This window comes from Heteronotia binoei, chromosome 5 (genome assembly GCF_032191835.1).
Source record: "Heteronotia binoei isolate CCM8104 ecotype False Entrance Well chromosome 5, APGP_CSIRO_Hbin_v1, whole genome shotgun sequence".
Classification (NCBI taxonomy): Eukaryota; Metazoa; Chordata; class Lepidosauria; order Squamata; family Gekkonidae; genus Heteronotia; species Heteronotia binoei.
This window is the reverse complement of record NC_083227.1, coordinates 20,320,630-20,347,987: the sequence shown is the minus strand read 5'-3', so window position 1 is coordinate 20,347,987 and position 27,358 is coordinate 20,320,630. Positions and strand designations below refer to the sequence as shown.

The following is a 27,358-nucleotide window of genomic DNA, read 5'->3' as shown; positions in this document are numbered from 1 at the left end:
CACGGGCTGCCACAGGAGAGAAAAAGGAATGGCAGGAGAGTAAGAAGCCAAAAGTAATCTGAAGGAAGATGTTTGTTGAGCTTCGAGAGCCAGTTTGGTGTAGTGGTTAAGTGCGCAGACTGTTATCTGGGAGAACCGGCTTTGATTCCCCACTCCTCCACTTGCACCAGCTGAGAAGGCCTTGGGTTAGCCATAGCTTTCATAGAAGCTGTCCTTGAAAGGGCAGCTGCTGTAAAAGCACTCTCAGCCCCACCTACCTCACAGGGTGTTTGTTGTGGTGGGGGAAGGTAGAGGAGATTGTGACCGCTCTGAGACTCTGAGATCCAGAGTATAGGGCAGGATATAAATCCAAAATCTTCTTTAAAAAAAAATCTTCTCAGGGAAGGAGTACCAAAAAAAAAAGATAGATGGCCTTCCAACACCTGACTTGTTCCAGATGTGGAAACAGAAGTGTGCTACCCAGGAACAGAAAGGAAAGGTAACACAAGCCAAAGGAGCTCAGGTAAGAGGAGTAACTCCAGCTGCTCCCCCTGAAGAGGGGGACTTATGTTATCCATCCTCTTGCAAGACAGCAGATGGGTAGGACATACCCATACCTTTGGATTAGGGGTGTGGCAAGGCTCCAGTAAGAAGGCTAATGAAGACAGTCATTCCTGGAGACCAACGTCCACATATACCTCTAACAATACATTGGTCTAAGGGAAACACACAATGTGTAATGGCCTTGATGGACACAGGGGCAGAGGCAACTCTTATTCATGGGAACCCAGATAAGCACAAAGGACCCATAGTATACATTAATGCTTATGGGGATGGAGAAGAGCATGCCAGGCAGGTGCGGGAATGTCTAGCTCTGGGAAAGTCTGTACCCTTTTGGGCTATTGTATTGGTTCTCTGGTTCCTGAGTACATTATTGTTATTGATTTACTTAGAGGAAGAGAGTTTCAAATCCCTGTAGCCAAGTTTGCATTTGGGATTCGATCCATCTTAGTGGGGAGAGCTCAGTGGACTCCTTTGCATATACCCTCAGCTAAGCAGCCAGTAAATGTAAAGCAATATCGTTTGCCAGGTGGGCATAAAGAAATCTCTGAGACCGTAAAGGGACTCTTGGAAGTGGGAATTCTAAGACCAGCAGTGTCTCCTCTTATTTCTCCAGTATGGCCAGTGAAAAAGCCTGATGGAAGTGCAGAATGACTGTGGGCTATCGCCAGCTGAACAAACAGGCTCCACCATTGGCAGTAGCTGTACCAGATATGGTGACTTTATTGGAAAACATAGAAAAGAATGCTGGGGTGTGGCATGCTGTGATTGATTTGGCTAATGCTTTCTTCAGTATTGGTATTGATAAGGCTTCTCAGGATCAGTTTGCTTTCTCATGGGAGGGGCAACAATACACATTTCAGGTTCTACCACAAGGGTATCTGCATAGCCCCACCCTATGCCATGGACTGGTGGCAAGAGACCTGAGCCAGGTAACTTTTGAGTCCTGCTTTGTTCGTGGCACATTATATTGATGGCATCATGATTTCAGGCCCTACAGAGCAGGAGGTGCAGCAAGGACTGACCACTGTGGTCGATCACATGCGTTCTCGAGGATGGGAAATCAACCCGAAGAAAATACAGGGTCCAGCACAACAGGTACAGTTCCTGGGGGTGGTATGGGCCAGACCAGTCAGGCATATACCATAGAAGGTGCTACATGTGATTGCAGCCTCCTACCTCTAAGAGTGAGGCCCAGCAGATCGTTGTCTGGAGACAACATATACCACATCTTGCACAGATTCTGCGCCCTATTTACCAGGTAACCAGAAAGAAAGCTTAATTTGAATGGGAACATCAGCAGGCAGCTGTAGCAGAGGCAAAGGCTGCTGTAGAAGCTGCGCTGCCCCTAGGTCCTTTTGTAAAAGGGCTCCCATTTGAGCTACAAGTGTCTGCTAACCAAGAGGTGGCTGTGTGGAGTTTGCGGCAAAAAGGACAAGGAGGGAAACGTGTGCCTTTAGGCCTCTGGTCACAGAGGCTGCCAGATGCCACAGCTAACTACTCTCCTTTTGAACGGTAATTGCTAGCATGCTACTGGGCTTTAGTAGAGAGACGCACTGGACAAGAACCAGTAGTTATGAGGCCTAGTATACCTATCATACACTGGGTAAAAGATGAGTCAGCCAGTCCACGTGTTGGCAGAGCACAGCAGTCCTCCATCATCAAATGGAAGTGGTATATCTCTGAGAGGGCTCGCCCTGGTCCCCAAGGAGTGAGTGCTCTGCAGGAACAGGTGTTGGCTCTCACACCAGTGGGTGTGGAAATGACAGAAGATGTTAAAATACTTGAGGAATCACCTGTTAAAGAGGCTCCCCCTTACACAGAAGTGGATTGTGAAGCTACCTGGTTTACAGATGGTTCACCCAGGTATAGGGGGGGAGAACGGGTGTGGCGTGCAGTTGCACACAACCCCAAGCAAAAGCTCACACTAACGAGAGCTGGGAAAGGAAAGTCCAGCCAGTATGCAGAGTTAATGGTTGTGTTAATGGCTATAGAGCAAGCTGTAGAACAGCAGGAAGATGCAGTGTTTGTGTATACAGATTCTTGGGCTGTGTTTAAAGGGTTGGCAACTTGGTTTCCCAAATGGAAAAAAGAGGGTTTCACCATTCATAAGCACCCATTGTGGGGACAGGAGCTATGGCAGCGTATTGATGCTCTACTATCGTGTATATCTGTGTATGCAAGACATGTTGATGGGCATGCTTTTGGTACTCCTGAAGCATTGTATAACCAAGCTGTAGATCAACTGGCTCATGTGCGGGCCACTGAACCCACTCAGGTTCGGTCTGATGAATTGTTGATCCTTGCTCGATGGGCTCATGAAAAATCTGGGCATTTGGGTGCCAAGGCTACCAGGGAATGGGCACCGCAGTGAGGTATTCCTTGTTCAGTAGATGCAGCTAATACAGCAACTGCTGGATGTGAACTGTGTTCCTCTTTGAAGCAGGTTCCTCTTTCAGAGGTTCCTATGGGACAGCTTCATTGAGGCAAAGCACCAGAACAGATATGGCAAGCAGACTACGTTGGTCCTCTACCACAGCATGGTAGATGGCAATACTTGCTGACAATGTTTGTTACCTGCTCAGGGTACCTGTTGACTTACCCATGTGCCAGAGCCACCCAACAGAGTACTATCAAAGGTTTGGATCTTCTTATCAGAAGGTATGGAGTACCTCTAGCAACTCAAACAGATAATGCTAGTCACTTTCGAGGAATACAAGTACAGGACTGGGCTCGTGAATGGGACATCCAATGGGTATTTCACATTCCCCACCACCCTAGGGCAGCAGGATTAATAGAAAGGATGAATGGATTATTGAAACAAAAAAATACGACAGTTAACTCCAGATCACTCCCTAAGAAAATGGGGGACTGTTTGGGAACAAGCAGAATTTGAATTGAATAGTCGCCCCCTGGGAGCTGGCCAGACACCCCTCCAAAGGATGATAGGTTTGAAAGTGCCGAACCCAGTGCCACACTTAAAAGTTTGTAAAACCCACTCATATGGAGTGTTGCCTATTCGGGTCACGCCTGATAGTGCAGGAGCAGATTTGGTGACACCAAAGGAGGTGACTATACCTGCGGGAGGACAGATGGCCATTCCTTTGGGGATTGGGGTCACAGTCCCTCCTGGAACTTATGGTTGGATTGCCCCATGATCTGGACTAGCCCTCAAGGGTCTCCAGGTGTTAGGAGGGGTGGTGGATCATGACTATCAGGGAGAACTATGGGTAATTCTGCACAATACCAGCCCGCATAATCTCAAGTACAAGGTAGGTCAACGTGTTGCCCAGTTGATATGTGAAAAGATACATATACCTGATATACAAGAGGTAACAGGCCTGGCGCAACCTACTATAAGAGGAGATAGAGGGTTTGGATCCACAGATGTAGACCTTACCCCAAGACAGAATGTTTGGCTTTTGTCATGCCCCACCGTGACCGCTGCCTGCCCAGTGACCTGGCTAGGGCTGGGGCCCGTCTAGGCAACCCAGAGATCTCAGATTATGGGAGGACAGAGCTGGGTTACCTCACCCGCTTATGCTCTTGTCCTCCCCGGCTGTGCTGGGCTCCACTCTCTCTCTGTCTCAGCAGCCCGTTTCTCGCATCAGCCAGATTCCTCCCTGACCTCTCAGCCTTGCAGCCTTTTATCCCTCTCCCGGCCCCCTCCTCTCCACCCCAGTCCCACACCTGGGTAGATCCGCCCCCGCTTATAGGCGGGGATGCTGAGGAAGGGCTCCCAGGAGCGTGGTCTTCAGGTGGCTGGGGCGTTGTGGTTGCTTTGGGGTGCAGCGGCACCAGCAGCCGCAACTCGGGGTTCCTGCCTTCCCCGCCCTTCTGGCCAGGCAGTGTTCCTGCCCTCTCTCTCTCGCTGCCGTGGTTGCAGTTCAGCCACCTGACCCAGGCCTGGGGGCGGGCCCATCGGTTCCCAGCTTTGGACAGCGTCGTGGAGGACCAGGCCGCATTGGCAGTCTGGAGGTGGGTGGAAGCCTCGGGGGGTGCGGGGGGGGGGGCTCCAGGCGGGCTCGTTGGTTCTCAGCTTCGTCTGGCATCATGGAGGGCCAGGCCGCGTTGGGCGGCCAGGAGGTAAGTGGAAGCCTTGTGGGGTGCGGGGGGGGGGGGCTCCCAACGGAGTCCCATCTCAGCCGGGACGGGACAGGTTGTGTACCCAAACAAACCCAACCAGGCAGGAGAAGTTATCAGCAAAGGCTCAGGAGCCACATATTTGGTTATGGTGACTAATGCTGCTTCCCCAATATGCTTAGTTGGGGAAGCTAAAATTAAAGAAGAGAGAATGAAATAGTACTAATACTTGTTTTTTCCCTTTCTCTCCAAGCATAAAGTGCCTGCAAGACCCTTCTTGAATGACTGCAGACTGGGAATGAAACAATGAGAAGAAGCATGGTCGAAGGTTGTATGGTCACCAAGGGGTGGATTGTAGTGGAAATTAGATAAGTGGTGAGCCATACAGCCCTTCTCCATGAGTCAGCAGAATCCAAGACAGCAGGGGGTTAAATCAATCAGTGGTAGGACCTCCTCTCTTGTCACCTCAATCTGACCATTGTAAATGAAGAACACCTGGGATGGGAGAGCTGTGTAGATAAGAAGCAGCCAGCTGTGGAGAGAGGGGGGTGACAGCTTCAGTGACGGATTCAGCGGCAGCTTTGGAAGACAGTGGCTTCGGACAGCAGAGGGAGAACAGCTTCAAGCACAGAAGGCAGCTCAGGAGTGAAAAGGCCTCGCAAGGGAGAGGACAAACTTCTAAGCTGTGTGCAAGCTGCAGAGAAACCCTGCACCCCAGCCTGGTTTCCTGGATAGACTGCTAGCCTCATGAAGTAGACTTTTCTTTCTCCTTATAAAGCTCACTTGGGTGGGTGAGGGATATTTTCACTGTTACTCTTTGTTAAAGCTGAATAAAGCTGCATTTCTTTGGCCACAATTTATTGCTTATAGGAATCTCTAGAACAGTGTTTCCCATTTGCAGGGTCGTGACCCAGTACCGGGCCACAGAAGCCTCAATACCGAGTCACAAGAAAAGCCAAAGCTAGCCCCGCCCCCAGCATAGCATGAGCTCTGCTTCCTTCCTTTCCCGTCTCTCTGTTGTGCAGAGAAAAGCTAGGCTTGAAGACTGACACAGGCTGCAAAGCCTGCGCTCCATTTTCCTTCCTTCCTCCCCCCGTCTGTGTTATGCAGATAAAAGCTAGGCTTGAAGACTGACACAGGCTGCAAAGCCAGAGCTCTATTTTCCTTCCTTCCTTCCGCCATCTCTCTGTTATGCAGATAAAATTTAGGCTTAAAGACTGACACAGGCTGCAAAGTCTGAGCTCTGTTTTCCTTCCTTCCATCCCCCAATGTCTGTGTTGTGCAGATAAAAGCTAGGCTTGAAGACTGACACATGCTGCAAAGCCTGAGCTCCATTTTCCTTGGAGACCTTTATAGAAGAAAGAGACAGGCTTTCCTGTCTCCTGGTTCCACCCCCGAATTGTAGTGGGCCATGAAGGAGAAGTGTAAAAATAACCGGGCCTTGGGGGGGGGAGGTGTTTGGGAAACCCTGCTCTAGAACCATGGGTAATGCACAGGGACAGAGGGTGGTGCTAAGCGAGAGGATGTCCTCATGATACCTGCTTGAATGCAGAGTGCCACAGGAGGCGATCCTCTCTCCATTGTTGTTTAACATCTCTATGCACCATCTCACACCCAATTGATCTGGGGGTTTGGGCTGGGTCTCTCCCCATATGAACCCCAGAGAGCACTGAGGTCAGCTGGGAAAAACCTGTTGACCATTCCCGGACCGAAGGAGGTGAAGCTGCAAAGCACCTGTAACCGGGCTTTCTCCTCTAAGGCCCCAAGCCTATGGAACCAACTTCCAGAGGAAATGCGGGCCCTGCGGGACCTTGAACAGTTCCGCAGGGCCTGCAAGACCATCCTCTTCCGATTGGCCTTCACTGATGAAGAAGGAAATTGTCAAGAAACCCGCCATCATAAAAGTAAACATAGCACTAGTACATTTTATTAATTTTAGATATTTAATCAGAATTTTAATTAAACTGTTAATGCAGTTTTATTCAATTTTGTATAACGAATGTATGAATCATGTTGTTAGCCGCCCTGAGCCTGCTCCGGCGGGGAGGGTGGGATATAAATAAAAATTATTGTTGTTGTTGCCATCACTACACTGATGACACCCAGCTTTATCTGTTGATGGACTGCCAGTCAGACTCTGTCCCAGATATTCTGGATGGGGCATTATGGGCTGTGGCTGAATAGCTAGCTGGCTGAAATGAAATCCAACGAAGATGGAGTTCCTGTATTTATTTCATTTTACTTTCATCCCACCCGTCCTGCAAATGGGCTCAGCCATGGGGGTGTGGGATCAGGAATCCAACTCCCAGCACTCAGTGGGGTGCCAGTGGCACCCACACTGATGGTGAGGAGACTTGGGGTGATTCTGAACCCCTTGCTTTCTATGGAGGCTGAGGTCACCATGATTGCCAGATTGGCTTTTTACTATCTCCACCTGGTCAGGCAGCTGATTCCCTATCTCACCCCTCAGGACTTAGCTACAGTGAGCCACACAATGGTCATTTCCAGGTCAGATTACTGTAACTCATTCTGTGTGAGGCTACCCTTGAACCTGATCTGGAAACTGCAGAATGCCTCTGCGGGCCCTCATGCACCTGATGCTTCATCAACTGCACTGGCTGCCAATTGAATACTGAATCCAGTTCAAGGTTACAGTATTGACCTTTAAACCTGGCCTGAGACCAGCATATCTGTGTGACTGCCTCTCCCCATATATATCCCAGAGTGCCTTGCACTCCATAGATCAACATCTTCTGACAATCCCTAGCCAGTAGGGTTGCCAATCCCCAGGTGGGGGAAGGGGATTCCCCTGTTTGGAGGCCTTTCCCCTGCTTCAGGGTTATCAGAAAGCAAGGGGGGGGGGAGGAATGTCTGCCAGACACTCCATTGTTCCCTATGGAGACTGATTCCCATAGGATATAATAGAGAATTGATCAGGCTTGGGGGGGCTGTTTTTTGAGGTAGAGGCATCAAATGTTCAACATAGCATCCAGTGCCTCTCCCCAAAAGACCCTCCAAGTTTCAAAAGGATTGGACCAGGGGGACCAATTCTATGAGCCCCAAAAGGTGCTCGTATCCTTCATTATTTCCAAGGGGGGGGGGAGAATTGAAGATTTATACCCCGCCCTTCTCTCTGAATCAGAGACTCAGAGCAGCTTACAATCTCCTATATCTTCTCCCCCCACAACAGACACCCTGTGAGGTGGGTGGGGCTGAGAGGACTCTCACAGCAGCTGCCCTTTCAAGGACAACTCTTACGAGAAATATGGCTAACCCAAGGCCATTCCAGCAGGTGCAAGTGGAGGAGTGAGGAATCAAACCTGGTTCTCCCAGATAAGAGTCCACACACTTAATCACTACACCAAACTGGCTCTCAAACTGGGAAGGCATTTAAAAGCTGTTCATTCCCTTTAAATGTGATGGCCAGAACTCTTTTTGGAGTTCAATGATGCTTGTCACAACCTTGCTCCTGGCTCCACCCCCAATGTCTCCTGGCTCCACCCCCAGATATTTCTTGAATTGGACTTGGCAGCCAGAGAGATGTCTGCTTAGCCTCAACCAGGACCAGAGCTTTTTTTTTTTTGGCCCTCCCCAATGCAATAGCAACCTTCACCAGGTACCCCAGTGTACTTCTCCCTAGATGGAATCAGAGATCTTCCCCCTCTTGACAAGGGATTTTATTATCTCCCCCCTCCCTGCTGCCCACCCTGAAATTAAAAGAATCCTTTCCTGAAATCTCCATTTAGAAATCTAGAAACTTAGGCCTCCCTTTAGATCTCTCTCCCCTGCTATACGTCAGCTTCTCATTGGAGGTGCAAGCTGACCATTTAATTGCCTCCAGCCAGAGAGGCTGTCAGGATCTCCAAAGTGTTGTTGCGTTGAGGCCCAACTTCTCCCTGCTTGCTGCTAAGAGAACTAAAGTTGAAGGTTTTGTACATTCCAAACCTGAGGAAAACGCATTCCTCCAGAGTGGTTACAGCAGTGTCAGATTAAGATGTAAGAGGAGAGCCAGGTTCATATTCCTAATCTGCCACATGAGCTTGTTCAGTGCCGTTTGGCTATTCGCACCACCTCACAGGGTTCTTGTTGTGATGAGAAAATGGAGGACTGGAGAACTATGTGAGGCATTGGGGGTTTATATTGTGAAGAATGGTAGCACAGTCAGCAAAGGTGGAAACTATTCCTCCCTTCTCCAAAGAAAGGGGGTTTCAGAACTTCCATGAGCTAACAGAGTCTGTGGTGTCTCATTGAAACTGCTTCACAGAGAAAACTTTTACATTCGGATCAACACAAGCTTCTTTCCAACTCTGCACCTGGGCTAAAGAGGGATCGAAACCATGAGAATTCCTAGGAAAATAGTCCCACTTTCTCTCTTTGGATTCGCTTAAAGCAACTAGGAACATTATGGGTTCAAACAGAGGCAATACAAGCCCATTGGAATTCATTTCATGGACTCTTTATTTTTGAACCCTTATTTTATGGAGTTAAAGGACCTATCAGAGCAAGGCCATGCCGGGAATAATCAAGTGTGAGCGTGTAATATTGTAACATTGTATAGTGGTTTTATATGTTCTTTGTCCAATATATGGTTGTACACACAAGTGAGGTGTGAATATTGAAAATATTGTTATTATTGTTATTGTTATTATTCTTGTGCCTCATGGCTGGGGATATGAATTGGTTGAGTAACGTCCTCATTTTCTGTGGTGCTGGGGAGGGCCTGTCTCACGATGGCATGCCAGTCCTTAATCCAACCCAGTTTTGCCTGGAGTAAGGTCTCTGTCTGGGAACAGGATGGGTTTTCCAGGGGATGAATTTTTCCCTCCAAGTCCAAGTGTCTTGGGCTTCTTTCTGCAACAATGCCCTGCCTAAAACCTGCCGATTCAAGTGCTGCCTAGACAGGTTTAAGAATTAGCAGGAGACACGGGAAAAACTCATAAGACTGAGAATATGTAATCCAAAACACTGCATAGCATATGAAACTTACAAAAAGGCTAGTAAACTACTGAATGCATATTGCAGAAATACAAAAAGTCACAATAAACAGGACTCTAATGAGTAGGTTCCCATGCTTTAGGCAGGAGGGAAGTAACTTGCTTACTGCTGCTGAGAGCCAGTGACCTGCAGTCAACAGTATAGTGAATCTGGCTTAATGAGGCCTGGGTTCCAATCCTGCCTCACACATGAAACCCAGTAGCTCTTAGTCTAAGTTACCTCAGAGGGGTTTTGTGATAAAATGTAACAGCACACACTTCAGTAGGGACCTGACAAAAGAACAGAATGAAAAGGAGGCTGCGTGAACAAAAAAGGCTAATCATAGCCTACCCAGCAACGGTCCATGAAAACCTCCAGGGCTTCTTCACAGGAACAGGGCTTCTCCACAGAATCAGAGAGAGAGAGAGAGAGTGTATGTGTGTGTGTGAGATAGAGAGAGAGAGAGAGAACACGAACAGAGATAGGAGAGTTCACCAACAGGAACAGTCTGGATCAGAGTGGTTGATTGGTGTGGAGTGTGTCCCTAGGAGCTTTTTGAGGTGGGGCAAGTTGTTGCATGATTCCACTTCCAGCAGTATAACTAGAAGTGACATCATGCTGTGCCATGACATCATGTACCCCCATTTCTCCTGCTGCTGCACTAGGCAGTGGAGTTGGGATGGGGGGGGTAGAGAGGCGAAGGGCACCCACTATAGCAGGCTCCAGGACAAGAGACCGCTACTCAGTTTTCAAAAGTTTTTATTAGTTTCAGAAAAGTTTAGAAAATGGGGAACAAAAAGGGAAAGGGATAAAAAGCCACAGTACATTCTGGTCTTATTTTTATAAAATACCTTCTATAATCAAAAGGATAATTCTACAGTATTTCCTTAAGATAAATTTCCTCTTATTATTTTATTCTAAACATTTTAAAATTATATAATCTAAATCTTTAGTTGTATTCTAATAATCAATTTTATGCAAACTAAATTTAAAGGTTCAGTTCAAGATGACTATTATAATATAAACACAGGAAAAAAGAAAAAAAAATCAAATCACATCAGAGAACCTTAAGAGTCTTGAGTGTCCAACCAAACAAAATTTCATCCAATTTTTTCTCGCTTCTTCTTTAGATTTCCCGGCCATCAATTGGGATAAAAAGTCAAGCTCTGCAATCTCCAAAACTTTTCCCACCAAATCCATTTTCGAGGGAATTTCCTGAGATTTCCATTTCTGCACCAAAAGGATTCTAGCTGCAGTGTTAAAATATGCCAACATGTGTCTCATTTATTTAGAGTAGTCCTCTGGAAATATGTTCAATAAAAAAAGTTCTGACTTAAAATGTATCTGAGTTTTCATAATCTTCTGTAACATTTCATGTACCATTTTCCAGTAGTCTTTCACCACCTCACACGTCCACCACATATGGTAAAAAGTACCAATTTGTTTGGTACACTTCCAACATTTATTAGACATACTAGTGTTGATCTTGCACAGTTTCTTGCACAGATGGTCAAGTACCATCTATAAAACATTTTATAGAGGTTTTCTTTAAAAGTCACTGACCTGGTTAGTTTAACATTGAATTTCCACAATCTTTCCCACTGTTCTAATGCAATGTTGTAGCCAAAATTTTTCGCCCATTGAACCATGCAATCCTTTACAACTTCATCTTGTGTCCTCATTTGAAGTAGATATGCATATAGTTTGGAAATTAACTTTTCCTGTGGTCCCAAAAGAATTTTATCAAATAGGTATTGTTCACTGGTGAAGCCTATCGCCTTCTTTAACATATCTGGATTCAACTTGCATTCTCATCCACCAGTTCATTTTAATGTCCATGTTTTCTAATTCTTCTTTAGTTTTCAGTTGATTATCTTTTCCCAACAAATTATCATACCTATAATTCTGGTTTCCTTTTAAAAGATTTGGGTGAGTAAATGCTTCTACTGGTGAAACCCATCTTGGAACTTTTAACCATGACCAGGTATGGTATAAAGATTTCTGAAACCAATGATTCTTAAAATAAGAGTGACCTTCAGGTCTTTGATACCACAAATAAGCATGCCATCCCATAGTCAAATCGTGACCTTCTAACAACAATTGTCTCTTATCTTTCAACAACATCCAATCTCTTATCCACAAAAGTACAGATGCTTTATAGTACAACTGCCAGTCTGGCAGAAGAAGATGAAGATATTGGATTTATATCCCGCCCTCCACTCCGAAGAGTCTCAGAGCGGCTCACAATCTCCTTTACCTTCCTCCCCCACAACAAACACCCTGTGAGGTGGGTGGGGCTGGAGAGGGCTCTCACAGCAGCTGCCCTTTCAAGGACAACCTCTGCCAGAGCTATGGCTGACCCAAGGCCATTCCAGCAGGTGCAAGTGGAGGAGTGGGGAATCAAACCCGGTTCTCCCAGATAAGAGTCCGCACACTTAACCACTACACCAAACCGGCTCTCCACACCATACCTGCTCTTAATTTGGAGTCCTGCAGAGTCTTTAGTTTAATTCTAGATTTTTTGCCTTGCCACACATATTTAATAACCATCTTATTTAACTCTTGAAAAAATCCACTGTTTGGAAATATTGGAACAGTTTGAAAGACAAATAATAGTCTTGGTAAAATATTCATTTTTATCAAACCTATTCTTCCCATTAAAGACAAGTTCAAGTCATGCCATTTTTCCAGGTCTTTTTGAATTTCTTTAATTTATCATAATTATCTACTTTTAGATTGCTACATGTATTTGAAATCACCACACCTAGATATTTCATTCTTTTTTCATGAAGAAATCCTGATTTTTGCTGAAAGGCCTGAATTTGTTCTGCTGTCATGTTCCTGGTCGAAAATTTTGTCTTGTAATAATTAATCTTTAATCCTGCCCAACAACCAAATTGTTTGATTTTGTTTATGAGACAGTCTATAGAGTCCATTGGTTGTTCTAATGTAAACACTAAGTCGTCAGCAAATGCTTTAAGTTTATATTGTTCATTTTTTATCACAGCACCCTTTATGCTTGTATCTTCTCTTATTTGATTGTTTAATACCTCTAAGGATAGAATGAAGAGGTGACAGCGGACAGCCTTGTCTTGTACCTTTTTGTATCTTAATTGTTTCTGTTAATTCTCCATTCACTGTCACCCTAGCATTTTGTGAGAAGTATATTGCTTCTATTATTCTCAGAAAATTTCCCCCACATTCCATACCTTTCAATTGCTGTAGCATAAACTGCCAACGAAGATTATTAAATGCTTTCTCAGCATCTAGACAAATTAAAACCAATTGCTTCTCTGGATGGCTTTCATAGTATTCTAGGATGTTACAAACTGTTCTGACATTATCTTTCAAGTATCTTTTAGGCAAAAATCCTGCTTGATCATAATGTATTATAGATTGCAAAAGTTTCTTCAAACGTTGTGCCAATATTGCAGCAAAAAATTTATAATCCACATTTAAAAGAGATTGGACGGTAATTTTTAATGTCTTTCAGATCATTGTTTTCTTTCAGAATCAATGATATCATAGCTTCTTGCCATGAGTTTGGGATTTGGCCTTCTTCCTATATCTTTTCAATGAGGTGTTTGAATGGTAAAAGTAAAGCTTCTTCATAGGCTTTATAAAACTCTGCTGGTAGTCCATCTGGTCCTGGTGCTTTACCATTCTTTTCAGCAGTTAATGCCTCTCCAAGCTCCCTTATCGTTATAGGTTCATTCAAGATTTTTTGTTGTTCTTCTGTGAATTTATTAAGATTATTTTGTTTAAGATATTCTTCTAAGTTTATTTTATCAACTTGCTTATCTTCATATAATTTTTTATAAAATTGTTCTACAATTTGTCATATTTCTTGTTTTTGAGATTTATTATTCTCATCTCTCAATGTTGTAATTATTCTTTTGGTCTTCTCTTTTCTCATCCTATAGGCCAACCACCTTCCAGGTTTATTTGCATGCTCAAAATTTTTTTGTTTAGCATACCTTAATTTAATCTCCACTTCTTCCATAAAAGTTAAATTCATTTTGTGCTGCATTTCTTTAACCTTTTTTAGAAATTCATACTTTGTTGGATGTTTTTTAAGATTCTTCTCAGCTTCTCCCATTTGTGCCATCAAATTTTGAAAATTTTCCACTCTTTCTTTTTTTTAATACAATATCTAATTGCAAGGCCCCTGTAATAAGCTTTTGCAGTATCCCAAACTATTTGCATCTTAAATTCTTGTGTTGTATTCTGTTTTAAAAAAGATTCTATTTCTAGTTTAGTTTCTTTAAGAAAGTCTTTGTCTTTCAAAATTGCAATATTTAATTTCCATGGCCGCCTTATCCGTGCACCTTTTAGTTTTATCATTACAGGACTGTGATCTGATATAACTCTTGTTTGAATTTCTGTATCCACTAAGTCTTTAATCAAGCTTGCAGAGAGCCAGCACATGTCAATTCCTGACCAAGTTTGGTGACTGGGGGAGTAGTAGGTAAAATCTCTAGAGTTGGGGTATCTTGTTCTTCAAACGTCCACCAACTCCATTTCTTCTGCTAGTTTCCAAAAACTTGTCAGAAGCTGAGGACTTTGAGTTTTAGTCTGTTTTTGTGTTTTCTTATCCAACTGTCAGGCACAGCACTGAAATCTCCTGTTAAGCAATATTCCTCATACTCCAAATTTGACAATTTACGACGCAAATCTTAAAAAAATTTCTCTTGGTGGTCGTTTGGCACATAGATATTTGCAAGCAAAATTTTCTTGTTGTCTACTGTAATTTCCACCAATAGAATTCTGCCATCTTCAGAAGCAATTTGTAATTGTGGGTTAAATTTATCTTTAATATAAGTTGCCACTCTTCTTTTCTTTTTATGTAAATCTGTTGCTGCAAAAAGTTTTTTATTCTTCAACAAATTTTGGTCTTTGGTTAAAATATGGGTTTCCTGCAAACAAATTATGTCCATTTCCATTTTTGCCAAATATCTAAATGTCTTCCTCCTTTTGGAAGGAGAGTTAAGTCCATTTACATTAATTGAAAGAATTGAAGCCATTATGGGTTTTGTTTATCACTATCTTTCTTATCTTTTTTGGACTGCTGTCTTGTACGATAGCTCCGTGGTTGACTTGGATCTTCCTCACCAGAACCCTCTTCTTCTTGCTCCTCCTTGTCATCCTTTTCTTTGCATTCTTTATTCTTTATAGTTTCCAAAAAATTCTGGGCTTTGAAAGTGGAATTAATCTTACATCTATTCTCCTGGTATGTAAAGAGAAGTCCTTCTGGCATTAGCCACATGTAGGGTATCTCTCTTCTTCTCAAAAATTCTGTTAATGCTTGATGTTCTCTCCTTTTTTGTCTCACTGACCAGGGAACCTCTCTTAGAATTTTCATCATGTTTCCAGCAATCACCATTGGTCTATCTCTTGCTTGTTTCAAGATGTCATCTTTAATCTTTTTCCTTGCAAGTCTCAGGTGAACTTCACTAGGTAGTTAGTTCCATCTTGTATAACTCGATGGCACCCTTCTAACTTGGTCAAACTCTTCCTCCATCCTCTGAGGAGTCACCTGCAGGATTTCAGCTAAGGCTTCACTTAATATTTTTTGTAAATCTTCATTTTTCTCTTCTGGTATATTTTGAAACCTCAACATATAGGCCGCTTTGTCTACTTCCAACTGCAGAAGTCTGGAGTCATGTAAAGACTGTTATTTTCCCAGATGTTCCACCTTTTTGACATTCTCTGCCACTTGACCCTCTAGTGTTTTTAAGGCTTTGTTGTTCTCCTCTGTATGTCTGGTATTTTCCCTAAACTCATTTAATCTCTGTCATCTGTTCCTCTATTTTGTCTGTTTTGCTTGCCATCCAGTTTATAGTAGTCATTAAAGTGGTTTGCCATTCTTTCGTGTCTCCTTGCTTAGGTGTGAATTTCCCTGGGCCAGGTTGGCCACCAGGTGAATAAGATGGTTTCCCTTCTTTTTTTTTCAGCGGTTCCTTGGGAATAGCCCCCACTTTACTATCCATTATTATTAGTGTAAGCACAAAGAGACAGCTACTGAGGTGGAAGGCAGAGATAAGAGAGAGACTGTCACAGGCAGCCAGAGAAGCCTCAGTCCGAATGTGAACGGCTCCTGAGACAGGCACTGAAGGAAGCTGCTTGCTGCTGCCTAAGAATGGACTAAGTGAGGTGCTTCCTGCTCTAGGGGAAGTAGCAGCTGCCATAGACCAAGGAACCATCCTGTGCCATTTGGTTTTTCTGTATGCAGAAATATAGACTCTGATGCCTTCTTTCCCCTTGACTTGTGCCACTTGCTGTGATGTATCCATGGACTTGCTGTGATGTATCCCCAGCCTTCCCAGGACCCTCTTCTCACAAGTACACTTCAAATGAAACTCACAACAGGAAGAGAAACCTTTAATACAAACACAAATCTCAATGCATTGGCCCACAAAAAGTATGGTGGACAAAGGAAGAAATTCTAAATCATAAAAAGGGAACCGAGTGGAAGGGCTCAACACCCCCTCCATCAGCCCTGCTCCCCCATTCCTCGCCTGCCCCACAGCCATAATGAACAGAAAATGAAAGACTGTGGGATATCTAACAACAGATTTCCAAATATTTCATTCAATTTTCCTTGGAGAAGTAAGGGAGAAAAATTACTTTTGGGAGATGAAAGAGGCCTGCTGGTCTATTTACAGCTCTTATTTGGGATGCCTACATTGCTGATAAGGATAGTACTTACTATGGCGTTCCCGCTATTATGCGTGCTAATTAGAGAAAGCTAGGAATTCTTTCGGCACTACTGGACCTGGGAAATTGTACAACACTTATGAGAATGGTCCCTGGAAGAAGGATCTGAGATCCGAAACAGCTTGCAAAGCGGACCGGTTCTCCGTTGGACCACCTACTTTTAATACTGGACTGAATGTTATTTAGTGGCTTTCAGCCACATAAGGACAGTAGGAGCATTGAGTAACGTATGAGGTTTTAACTTGGTTATATGTACTGATATTATTCGTTTTGTATTCTGATACTTATTATTCACAAGAAGTTAAAATTGCGCTTTACACAGAGAGTTTCCTTCTTTTTGCTGAACAAAGCAGGAGTAAAGTGGCACCTTTAAGACCAACCAATTTTTATTTAGAACGTAAGCTTTCGTGTGCTCTTAAGCACACTTATTTAGACCACACCTGCTATTTAGGAGATAAAATGAGTGAGAATACCAACACCAGGTAGGATCTGGAGTCACTCCATAATTGCAACTGATCACCGGACCACAGAGAAAATGGCACCTTTGGTGGGTAGGTTCTATGGCATAGCCTCCCTGCTGAGCTCCTTCCTTCCCCTCTGCAAACCCATCCCCACCCCCCACCCCCAAATATCCAGGAAACTCCCAAGCCAGAGTTGACAATCCCAGAAATAGATCATTGCGTTTATCAGGAAAAAATTTCCAAACAAAGAGGAGATGTTGAGAAATGGACGAGGGGAAAAGATTCCATTTTATTTAAGTCAGTTTTGGTGACTGGGACACTAAAGAAGGCCTTCAAAGGGCTATAAAACAACGTTGCTAAGTAAAATTGTCTTTTTAACGGCCCCTGGTGTGAAATGACTGTCTTAACAGAGTTGGAGGCAGCCTTTTCTATGGACCCAAAATAAGGGCAGGAGGGTCTCTCCATGGAAGGAGGCTCCAGAGAACTCGTAGAGAAGGGCTGCTCGGTCAGCATCAAAAAAGGCCACTCGACCCTCAACATAGTTCAGGCACACTCGGATCCTCTTCAGCTCCCCACTCAGGGTCAGGGGAGGATCAAGGTCTTTTTCAGAAGCCTTGTAGCTGCCTCCCCACTTCCCCAAGTCCCAGAACCCTTCCTCGGGACTAAAGGTAATTATTCCCTTCCTCCTGACAGACTTTCTGACCACCCCCACAGCCCATTTTTCCCCACTTTTCACAAGGACTTCCCAGAAATGGCGGCCTCCTGTGAATCCCTCACAGCCAAGCACGACACTACACCGGTCAAATCTCTCAGGATTATCAGGAAGACGTTGAGCTTCTTCTCCTCGTCTCATGCTTTTCTGATCTTTAGACAAGATGAGTTGCGGATGGGCTGTGTCCAGATCCAGAGTCACTTTTGCTGGGGTGGAGGAGAGAGAAGGAGAGAAGAGAAGCAGGTTCAGCGGGGAGACAAATGACAGAGCTGTAAGCCATGCCTATTTGATACTATTGTTAGCATCCAAGATATGTCCATTCCTTGTGGCTCTCCCTGACCTGGCTGGTTATTTAGACATTTCCCCATAGCGGTTTGATCTGTTTCCCCTTCCTGCTTTTTGGCTTTAACCCTCCTCCCTTCTGCCATCCTATTTCAGAAAGCTAAAAGACAAAACACACCTCTTGGGCTTGAACACACACTAGCAATCCATGAGAACACAGCCTATCCCTCACATCCTTTACCAAAGAAGTACCCTGGGGGAGAAACAAAAATCAATGTCTATTTCAGGGGACCCCAACCTTGTTCATCCCACGGACACCTTTGGAATTCTAACATAAGGTGGTGGGTGCAGGGACAAAATGGCTGCTGCAGGAGGCAGAGCCGCCACAAAATGGCTGCAAAAGCTTAGTCATACAACGCAGATCCTCACTGCTGTGGTGGCAGCTGCTGCCAAAGTTAACATTTTTCAAAATCTGCACAGCCAATCAATTCTCCAATGGCCAATCAAAAGCCCTGCTGCCAAATCCCCACATGATCACATCAATTTTCTAAAAATACTTGGCAGGCACCAGGAAAAATGTTTGTGGGAGCCATTGTGCCCTTGGGGACTCTTGGTATATTTCATTCACCTTTATAAACAAACAAAACCCACATGTGGAAGAGCTCTTCCACAAACACCTTGACCATGAAAGGGACAGAATGGGTTGAATTTACAAAGCAGGCCTTAAGTCTTCATTTTGGGTATTTCTCAAGAATGACATTTCTGCTCAAATCCTTAGGATTTCCAACAGCCGCATTCAGGATTTGGACATTCTTTTCCCTTGGCCATAATTTCTCTTTCTCTAACTGAATGTGGAGGTGGCATGAAATCTCAGCAAAAGCTCACAACAGGTTGATAGACTCTCAAAAGGATCTTCCTCAAACCCTAAAAGGAATTATTCTAACATTTTACAGCTTCCATTACTTTATTTATTAACCACGCAGGCCTTTTTCTATACTTATTTGTGCCTTTCCTAACCTGTGGGATATATTTCATCTGAGCTTTTAGGATTGTAATATTAAAGAGTCTCCAAGCTTCCCCAAGGGGTTTGATCCTTTTTACCTTTCCTTTTAGTTTCCTCTTCACATGCCCCCTCATCTCAGAGAAGTTACCACTTTTAACTTTAACTTTTAAAATTAAAAGTGGTTGTGTTGGTCTTTTTGGGCAGCTCCATATTTATACAAATGTTGAATTCAATATTATGGTCACTGTTCCCAAGCAGTGCAATCACTTTTACATCTCTCACCAGGTCTTGGATATTACTTAGGACCAAGTCCAGGATCACCTCTCCCCGGTAGGTTCTGTGACCATCTGCTCCACAGCACAGTCATTGAGAGTGTCTAGAAACTCATTCTCTTTCTCCCAATTTTATTATCTATTTTAATTTAATCTATAACGGTAACTTAATTGTATTTTAATCTGCCTTTGTCTCGATTGTATTTTATCGAAATCATGGTTGTCCCATGTCTGTGAGCCGCCCTGAGCCTGCCTTTGGCGGGGGAGGGCGGGATACAAAAATAAATTTACTTTACTTTACTTACAATTTGAACACAAATTGCCCCAATCAACGTGTGGTAGTTAGAATTACCTGTTACAACAGTTCTGTTGTCTAGCCACTATCTTTAATTCATAAGAACAGTCATGCTAGATCAGGCCAATGGCACATCCACACAGTGTCCAAAACACCAGGTGCCATCTACCAGGAGGGCCAGGACACTAGAAGCCCTCCCACTTTTGCCCCCACAAAGCACCAAGAATACAGAGAATCACTTGTCTCAGACAGAGAGTTCCATCTATACCTTGTGGCTAAAAGCCTCTGATAGACCTCTGCTCCATATACTGTACTTACCCAATCCCCTCCTGAAGCCATTTATGGTTGTAGTTGCCACCACCTCCTGTAGCAGTGAATTCCATGTGTTAACCACCCTTTGGGTGAAGAAGCGCTTCTTTTTATCCAACTGCTCAGCAATTTCATTGAGTGCTCACAAGTTCTTGTATTGTGAGAAATTCTTCCATCATTTTATAATCATCCTCTATCTTTTGAATTGGTGGGCGATCAACTTCCAGAGTTAAGCTTCCTCTTGGGCCCTCTGTTTCAACCCAAAGCATTTCCAGAAGCAAATCTCATTCTCCTAATTTCTCAATCTTGCTGGACTGTATATTCTCTCTGGCATATAGAGCAACCCCACCTCCAACCGTTCATAAGAACATAAGAAAAGCCATGTTGGATCAGGCCAATGGCCCATCAAGTCCAACACTCTGTGTCACACAGTGGCCAAAAAATTATATATTTATATTTATATATATATATATATATATATATATATATATATATATATATATACACACACACACACACACACACACACACACACACACACTGATGGGCCTCTGCTCCATATTTTTATCTAAACCCCTCTTGAAGATGGCTATGCTTGTGGCCGCCACCACCTCCTGTGGCAGTGAATTCCACATGTTAATCACCCTTTGGGTGAAGAAGTACTTCCTTTTATCCGTTTTAACCCGACTGCTCAGCAATTTCATCGAATGCCCACAAGTTCTTGTATTGTGAGAAAGGGAGAAAAGTACTTCTTTCTCTACTTTCTCCATCCCATGCATTATCTTGTTAACCTCTATCATGTCACCCTGCAGTCAACGTTTCTCCAAGCTAAAGAGTCCCAAGCTGTTCAACCTTTCTTCATAGGGAAAGTGTTACAGCCCTTTAATCATTCTAGTTGCCCTTTTCTGGACTTTTTCCAATGCTATAATATCCTTTTTGAGGTGCGGCGACCAGAACTGCACACAGTACTCCAAATGTGACCGCACCATCGATTTATACAGGGGCATTATGATACTGGCTGATTTGTTTTCAATTCCCTTCCTAATAATTCCCAGCATGGCATTGGCCTTTTTTATTGCAAACGCACACTGTCTTGACATTTTCCGTGATTTATCTACCACGACCCCAAAATCTCTCTCTTGGTCAGTCTCTGCCAGTTCACATCCCATCAACTTGTATTTGAAGCTGGGATTCTTGGCCCCAATGTGCATTACTTTGCACTTGGCCACATTGAACCGCATCTGCCACGTTGACGCCCACTCACCCAGCCTCAACAGATCCCTTTGGAGTTCCTCACAATCCTCTCTGGTTCTCACCACCCTGAACAATTTAGTGTCATCCGCAAACTTGGCCACTTCACTGCTCACTCCCAACTCTAAATCATTTATGAACAAGTTAAAAAGCATGGGACCCAGTACCGAGCCCTGCGGCACCCCACTGCTTACCGTCCTCCACTGCGAAGACTGCCCATTTATACTCACTCTCTGCTTCCTATTACTCAGCCAGTTTTTGATCCACAAGAGGACCTGTCCTTTTACTCCATGACTCTCGAGCTATCTAAGGAGCCTTTGATGAGGAACTTTATCAAAAGCTTTCTGGAAGTCAAGGTAAACAACATCTATCGGGTCTCCTTTGTCCACATGTTTGTTCACCCCCTCAAAGAAATGTAACAGGTTAGCGAGGCAAGATCTTCCCTTACAGAACCCATGCTGAGTCTTCCTCAATAATCCTTGTTCATCAATGTGCCTACTCATTCTGTCCTTGATAATGCTTTCTACCAACTTTCCCAGTGTTGAAGTCAGACTGACTGGTCTGTAATTTCCCGGATCTCCCCTGGAACCCCTTTTAAAGATGGGGGTGACATTTGTTACCTTCCAGTCCTCAGGAACGGAGGCAGATTTCAATGAAAGATTATATATTTTTGTTAGAAGATCCACAAGTTCAACTTTGAGTTCTTTCAGAACTCTCGGATGTATGCCATCCGGACCCGGTGACTTATTAGTTTTTAATTTGTCTATCAGTTGTAGGACCTCCTCTTTTGTCACCTCAATCTGACTCAGGTCTTTCAACACCCCTTCCAAAATTAGTGGTTCTGGGGCAGGCAAAAAGTTCTCATCTTCCACAGTGAAGATGGGGGCAAAAAATGCATTCAGCTTCTCAGCCATTTCCCTATCCTCCTTCAGTAATCCTTTTACCCCATGGTCATCCAAGGGCCCCACTGCCTCCCTGGCTGGTTTCCTACTTCTAATATATTTGAAGAAAGTTTTATTGTTGGTCTTTATGTTTTTTGCAATATGCTCCTCTTAGTCCCTTTTTGCCTGCCTGATCACAGTCTTGCATTTGATTTGCCACAGCCTGTGTTCCCTTTTACTAATCTCACTTGGACTGGTTTTCCACCGCTTAAAGGAGTCCTTCTTACCTTTTACAGCTTCCATTACTTTGTTTGTTAACCATGCAGGCCTTTTCTTATGCCTGTTTGTGCCTTTCCTAACTTGTGGTATGTATTTTATCTGAGCTTCTAGGATTATAGTTTTAAATAGTCTCCAAGCTTCCCCAAGGGTTTTGACCATATTTACCTTTCCTTTCAGTTTCCGCCTCACATGCCTCCTCATCTCAGAGAATTTACCCCTTTTAAAATTAAACATGGTTGTGGCGGTCTTTTTGAGCAAATCCCTATTTATACAAACGGTGAAATCAATAACATTATGGTCACTGCTCCCAAGTGGCGCAATCACTTTTACATCTCTCACCAAGTCTTGGGCATTACTTAGGACCAAATCCAGGATCGCCCCACCCCTGGTAGGTTCTGAGACCATCTGCTCCATAGCACAGTCATTGAGAGCATCAAGAAACTCAATCTCTTTCTCTCGACCAGAATACATATTGACCCAATCAATCTGAGGGTAGTTAAAATCACCTCTTACGACACAGTTTTTACGTTTAGCCGCTATCTTTAAGCCTTCCATCATATTATAATCGTCCTCTCTCTTTTGATTTGGTGGGCGATAACAAACTCCCATAGTTAAATTTCCTTTTGGGCCCTCTATTTCAACCAAAAGCATTTCTAAAAGGGAATCTAATTCTCTGACCTCAGTCTTACTGGACCGTATATCCTCTCTGACATACAGAGCCACCCCACCTCCAACCCTTCCCTCCCTATTCTTCCGATATAATTTATATCCAGGAATCACCATGTCCCACTGATTCTCCTCATTCCACCAAGTTTCTGAAATTCCCACAATGTCTATGTTTTCTCCCAACACTAAACATTCCAATTCACCAATTTTACTTCGAACACTTCTAGCATTTGCATACAAACATCTATAATTTCCCAGGCAAGCTAGGCCCGCCACCTTCCTCCTGCCGCCTCGAGACTCTGGCAGACAGTCCATACTGTTTGTCACCATCACAGTGGACAACTCTGATCCGTTCCCCCCATCCTTCCAATATAATTTATATCCAGGAATCACTGTGTCCCACTGATTCTCCTCATCCCACCAAGTTTCTGAAATGCCCACAATCTGATGTTTTCCTCCAACACTAAGCATTCCAACTCCCTGATTTTACCTTGGACATTTCTAGCATTTGTACATAAATATCTACGATTTCCCAGGCATGTTAGGCCCACAACCTTCCTCCTGCTGCCTTGAGACTTTGCCAGGCAGTCCATATTGTTTGTCACCATCTCAGTGGACAACTCTAATTCATTGCCTGGTAGAAAAGTAACAACTAACCTGTCATCTCTTTGAGATAAGGCATCCCGAACCAGAGACATTTCATCTCCTGTCAACTTTCCCCCAAGATTCAGTTTAAAAACTGCTCTGCCACCTTTTTTATTTTAAGCATCAGCAGCCTGGTTCCTTCTCGGGACAAGTGGAAACCATCTCTTTTGTACAGCTCCTGCTTGTTCCAAAAAAGTATCCCAGTGCCTAACAAACTTGAATCCTTTCTCCCTACATCATCATCTCATCTGCTTGTTGAGACTCCTAATTTGTGCCTGTCTCTCTACACTGCACATGGAACAGGTAGCACTTCAGAGAAGACTACTTTGGAGGTCCTGGCCTTGAGTCTCCTGCCTAGCAGCCTAAATGTTTCCTCTAGGACTTCACCACTGCATTTCCCCATATCGTTGGTGCCAACATGTATCACGACCACTGGCTCCTCCCCAGCATTGTCTACCAGCCTATCTAGAACACGCGTAATCTCCACTACCTTTGCACTAGGCAGGCAAGTCACCATACAGTCAGTGCGCAAGTTTGCCACAAAACTGTCTACCTGCCTAAGGACTGAATCACCAACTACCAAGAGCCTCCCTCCCTGCTAAGATATGGTTTCTTGGTGCAAAAGGTTACCCGTCCACCAACTGAAAGAGGGCCCTTCTGAGGGCACATTCCCCTTATTCTCAGCCAGTCCCCTCAGTCTCCTGCTGGCATTCTGCCTTCATAATTGCTTTTAATAAATAAATATATATATATATATATATATATATATATATATATATATATATATATATATATATATATATATATATACACACACACACACACACACACACCCTTCATATTTATGTGGCTCTCCTTGACAATCTTGACAAGTCTCCTGAGATAAGGAACTGACTGGGGCAGGGAGGGTGAGATTTTGAGGAACAGAACAAGAGTGTCTAGGGAATGTTACCACTGCAGAAACACCAAGCAGAAGATGACAGATTTTGAGGTGAAGCTTTTTAGATTCAAAATAATTGATCACTACAGTAAATGTACCTTTCTGGGGGAGAAGTCCAGAATCCAGAGAGTCTGATGAAGCAAACAGAACAGAAAGCAGATGACCATTGTACATACCACAAATCTTTCAGCAATAACATCCATTAACAGCATATTTTCCCCCCTTCATTTTAGCTGAAGAATTAGGTAGCAGCTCCTTCTAGGGAAAATTCTTTGCCAAATTTGAGTTGTGCACAAATACGGTATTCAAATTTATTTTCACTTGAGTTTGCTCACTGTCCCTGATTATGGAAAGGGGAAATGGATCACAAAGCGATACTTCACTCTCCTAAAAAGAGACTAAGAAAGATCCTAAACAGTGTCCAAAATACTCTGACTTCCCTAAATTCAAATTCAATACAAATATTGATTATTTCTAACATTTCTACACTGCCTCTCCAGGAGACTGCTCGAGGCAGAAATCCCTTGCTGAGGTCAATACTCTTGAGCTGTTCCTCCCAGAAGTAAATCACTTGCTACATTTTTCTTCTGATATTCTTCAGGATGTTCAAGGCAGCAAAAATGGGGTTCCTGTTTGCCTTCCAGCCAGATATTGATTACATTTCTTTAGAAACAGACTGTCTCAGAGTACCATCCTAAGCAAAGTTACACCAAGTTACTAGCCACATGACTTCAACACACTTTATATATGTCACTCTGCTTAAAATAGCACTGCCAGTCCCCCCGAGGCCATTCTGTGGGCTCAGGACACATTCAAGCTACTAAGTCCACGTGGTCAGTTTTGTGAGGTCTGATTTGGCCACAGGCACAGAAGTGGGGGTGAGATCTTCCTGAAAGGAATCAGGAAGGTGTCTCCACTAAGCAAGGACAGCCTAGTCTCTCCCCTCTTTCATATTTGGGGCCTGTTCTGTCCTGACATCTCAGTGCAACAACACACGGGCACAGGAATGAACAGAGATCAAACTGTAGAAATATGCTGAGAAAACCTAGAGAATACATTCATGTGCTAAAACCAGAGAAGGAATCTTGCTCAACAAACGTTTCATTGTGAACTAAAATGGTCTTCTGGAATTGGCAAGCACATTCTCTGTTTGCCTGGCCCTGCCAGCATTACAAGTGACTTCGAGGGGTCTACATTCACACCTGGCCTCACCTAATGACCTGCCTGAAACCTTTGCAGCTGCTCTTCATTACCTTTCAATTGCTTCATGACACCCTCCAGAAAGTGACTGACGTCAAGAATGTCCCAGATCCTCCACTTCAACGCAGGAGGAAAAGTCACTGGATTTTCAAACGTCTTCTTTTCTTCACACCTGGAAGGAAAAAAGGAGCTGGGCCACCATCTATCGAATCCAGAATTCCCACCAGTGGAGCAAAGAAATGAAAGCAGGACTAAGGAGAAGACCCAAAGACACCAGTGGATGCTGAAAACAGTGGAAGAGGGGAGGCCCTCTAAGAAAAGAGTCTGTCCCTTCCCAGTTGCTACAGAGACCCCAAAGCCAGGCACCTGAAGGCCGAATCAGACACCAAGAGGAACGGGTGGCTTCCCCTTAAAACAGCAACTTCACATCCCCTGCTCACCTCTGTCAAGGGAACAAAGGAGAAAGCTAGTGTGGTTGTAGTGGGTGGACAGGTGGATTAGGGCTGTAATTCTCAGCCCTCCAGTTTGCTGGGTGGTCCTGGGCAATGTTCCCTCTAAGCTGCAGTCTTATGAGCAAAAATTCTACTTTGTGAGCTCCTAGTATTAAAGTTATGAGCTACTGGCATTAAATTTGTGAGCTTCTGCATAAATGATTGTGCTCTGGGGCCATTTTTCATGAGCTAAGACAAAAATGTGTGAGCCGGAGGCTGAAAAACTGTGAAATAGCTCACACTAACTCAGCTTAGAGGGAACACTGGTCCTGAGCCATTCTCTTTTTCTTGCAGCCAAATTTATCTAACAGAAGTGTTATGAGGAAGAGAGAATAATTTATGCTCTCGTGAGCTCTTTAGAGGAAGGGCAGGATAGGAATGTGACAGAACAAAACATGTTAACATGCTGTTTGGGGCTATGAGCTTCTGTCCATGGGACTGTGTTCATCTGCAGTTTTTCCACGAACAAAGGGACTGAGATCTGCGATCTTAGTCACATGGTCCTGAGCCTGAAGGGCCACCTGCTCCTCAGATCCATCCCAGCATCAGAAGGGTAATGAGGGAGGGATCCACTTACCTCTGCAAGGTGCTTCGGACATCCTAAAAAGCAAAGAAAGAAAAAGAGAGGAGAGAAAACTCAACATCTACCACAGTTCACCCTGAGAAGACTCCTTTTGGTGTGCATCCCATTCAAGGACAGGAGCTGTACCTTCCTAAACTAGGAGGGACTTCTCTGTGAGGGAATGACATCAGCAGGCAAAGTGAAGCCGTTTCAGAGTTACACGAGGATGACAGATTGGACAGCTCAGCGGTGCACATTATATTGCCACCCACATCCTCCTTTTAAAAGTTGCTGCAGAAAATCTTGCACACAGTTCTCATTTCTGGTTCTCTCAAAAGAGCTATCTGTGAAGTAAGTTTCCCCTTCATGTGTTGGTCTCATGCGCACACACATGCACCCGTGCTTCAGAGATTCCTCCATCTAGCATTTTCTCAGGTAGCTGACTAATTGCCCAGTTAACAGCCAACTCTCCTTCTCCCGCAGTGTGATCTCAGGGCATGCTCCAGAGTGCAGACCAGGGGTGGCTAAACATGCTAATGTAAGAGCCACATAGAATAAATGTCAGATGTTTGAGAGCCGCAAGACATGAAAGATGTTTGAAGGAGGGAGGAAAGGAAGGAAAGCAAGTAGTGGGAAGTAGGGGTGGAAAGAAAACAACTTTAAATGCATTCTCCAAGATCTCAGCCGGCTTGTCTTGTAGAAGTGATGTAAACAGTTGAACACCTTCTCCAAGCCAGCCAATAGGGTGGTAGGGGCTTTGAGAACCACACAATATGTGTAAAAGAGCCACATGTG

At 44.0% G+C, this 27,358-nt stretch overlaps 1 protein-coding gene across 1 annotated transcript in view; it reads right to left on the bottom strand.

The window, feature by feature from the left end:
- The window catches only part of LOC132571817 (uncharacterized), a 239,513-nt gene that overhangs the window by 20,987 nt on the left and 191,168 nt on the right, over positions 1–27,358 (bottom strand). Inside the window, 2 exon segments of the mRNA XM_060238610.1 lie at positions 25,564–25,682; positions 26,579–26,601. Of these exon segments, the coding sequence (XP_060094593.1) occupies positions 25,564–25,682; positions 26,579–26,601 (142 nt within the window).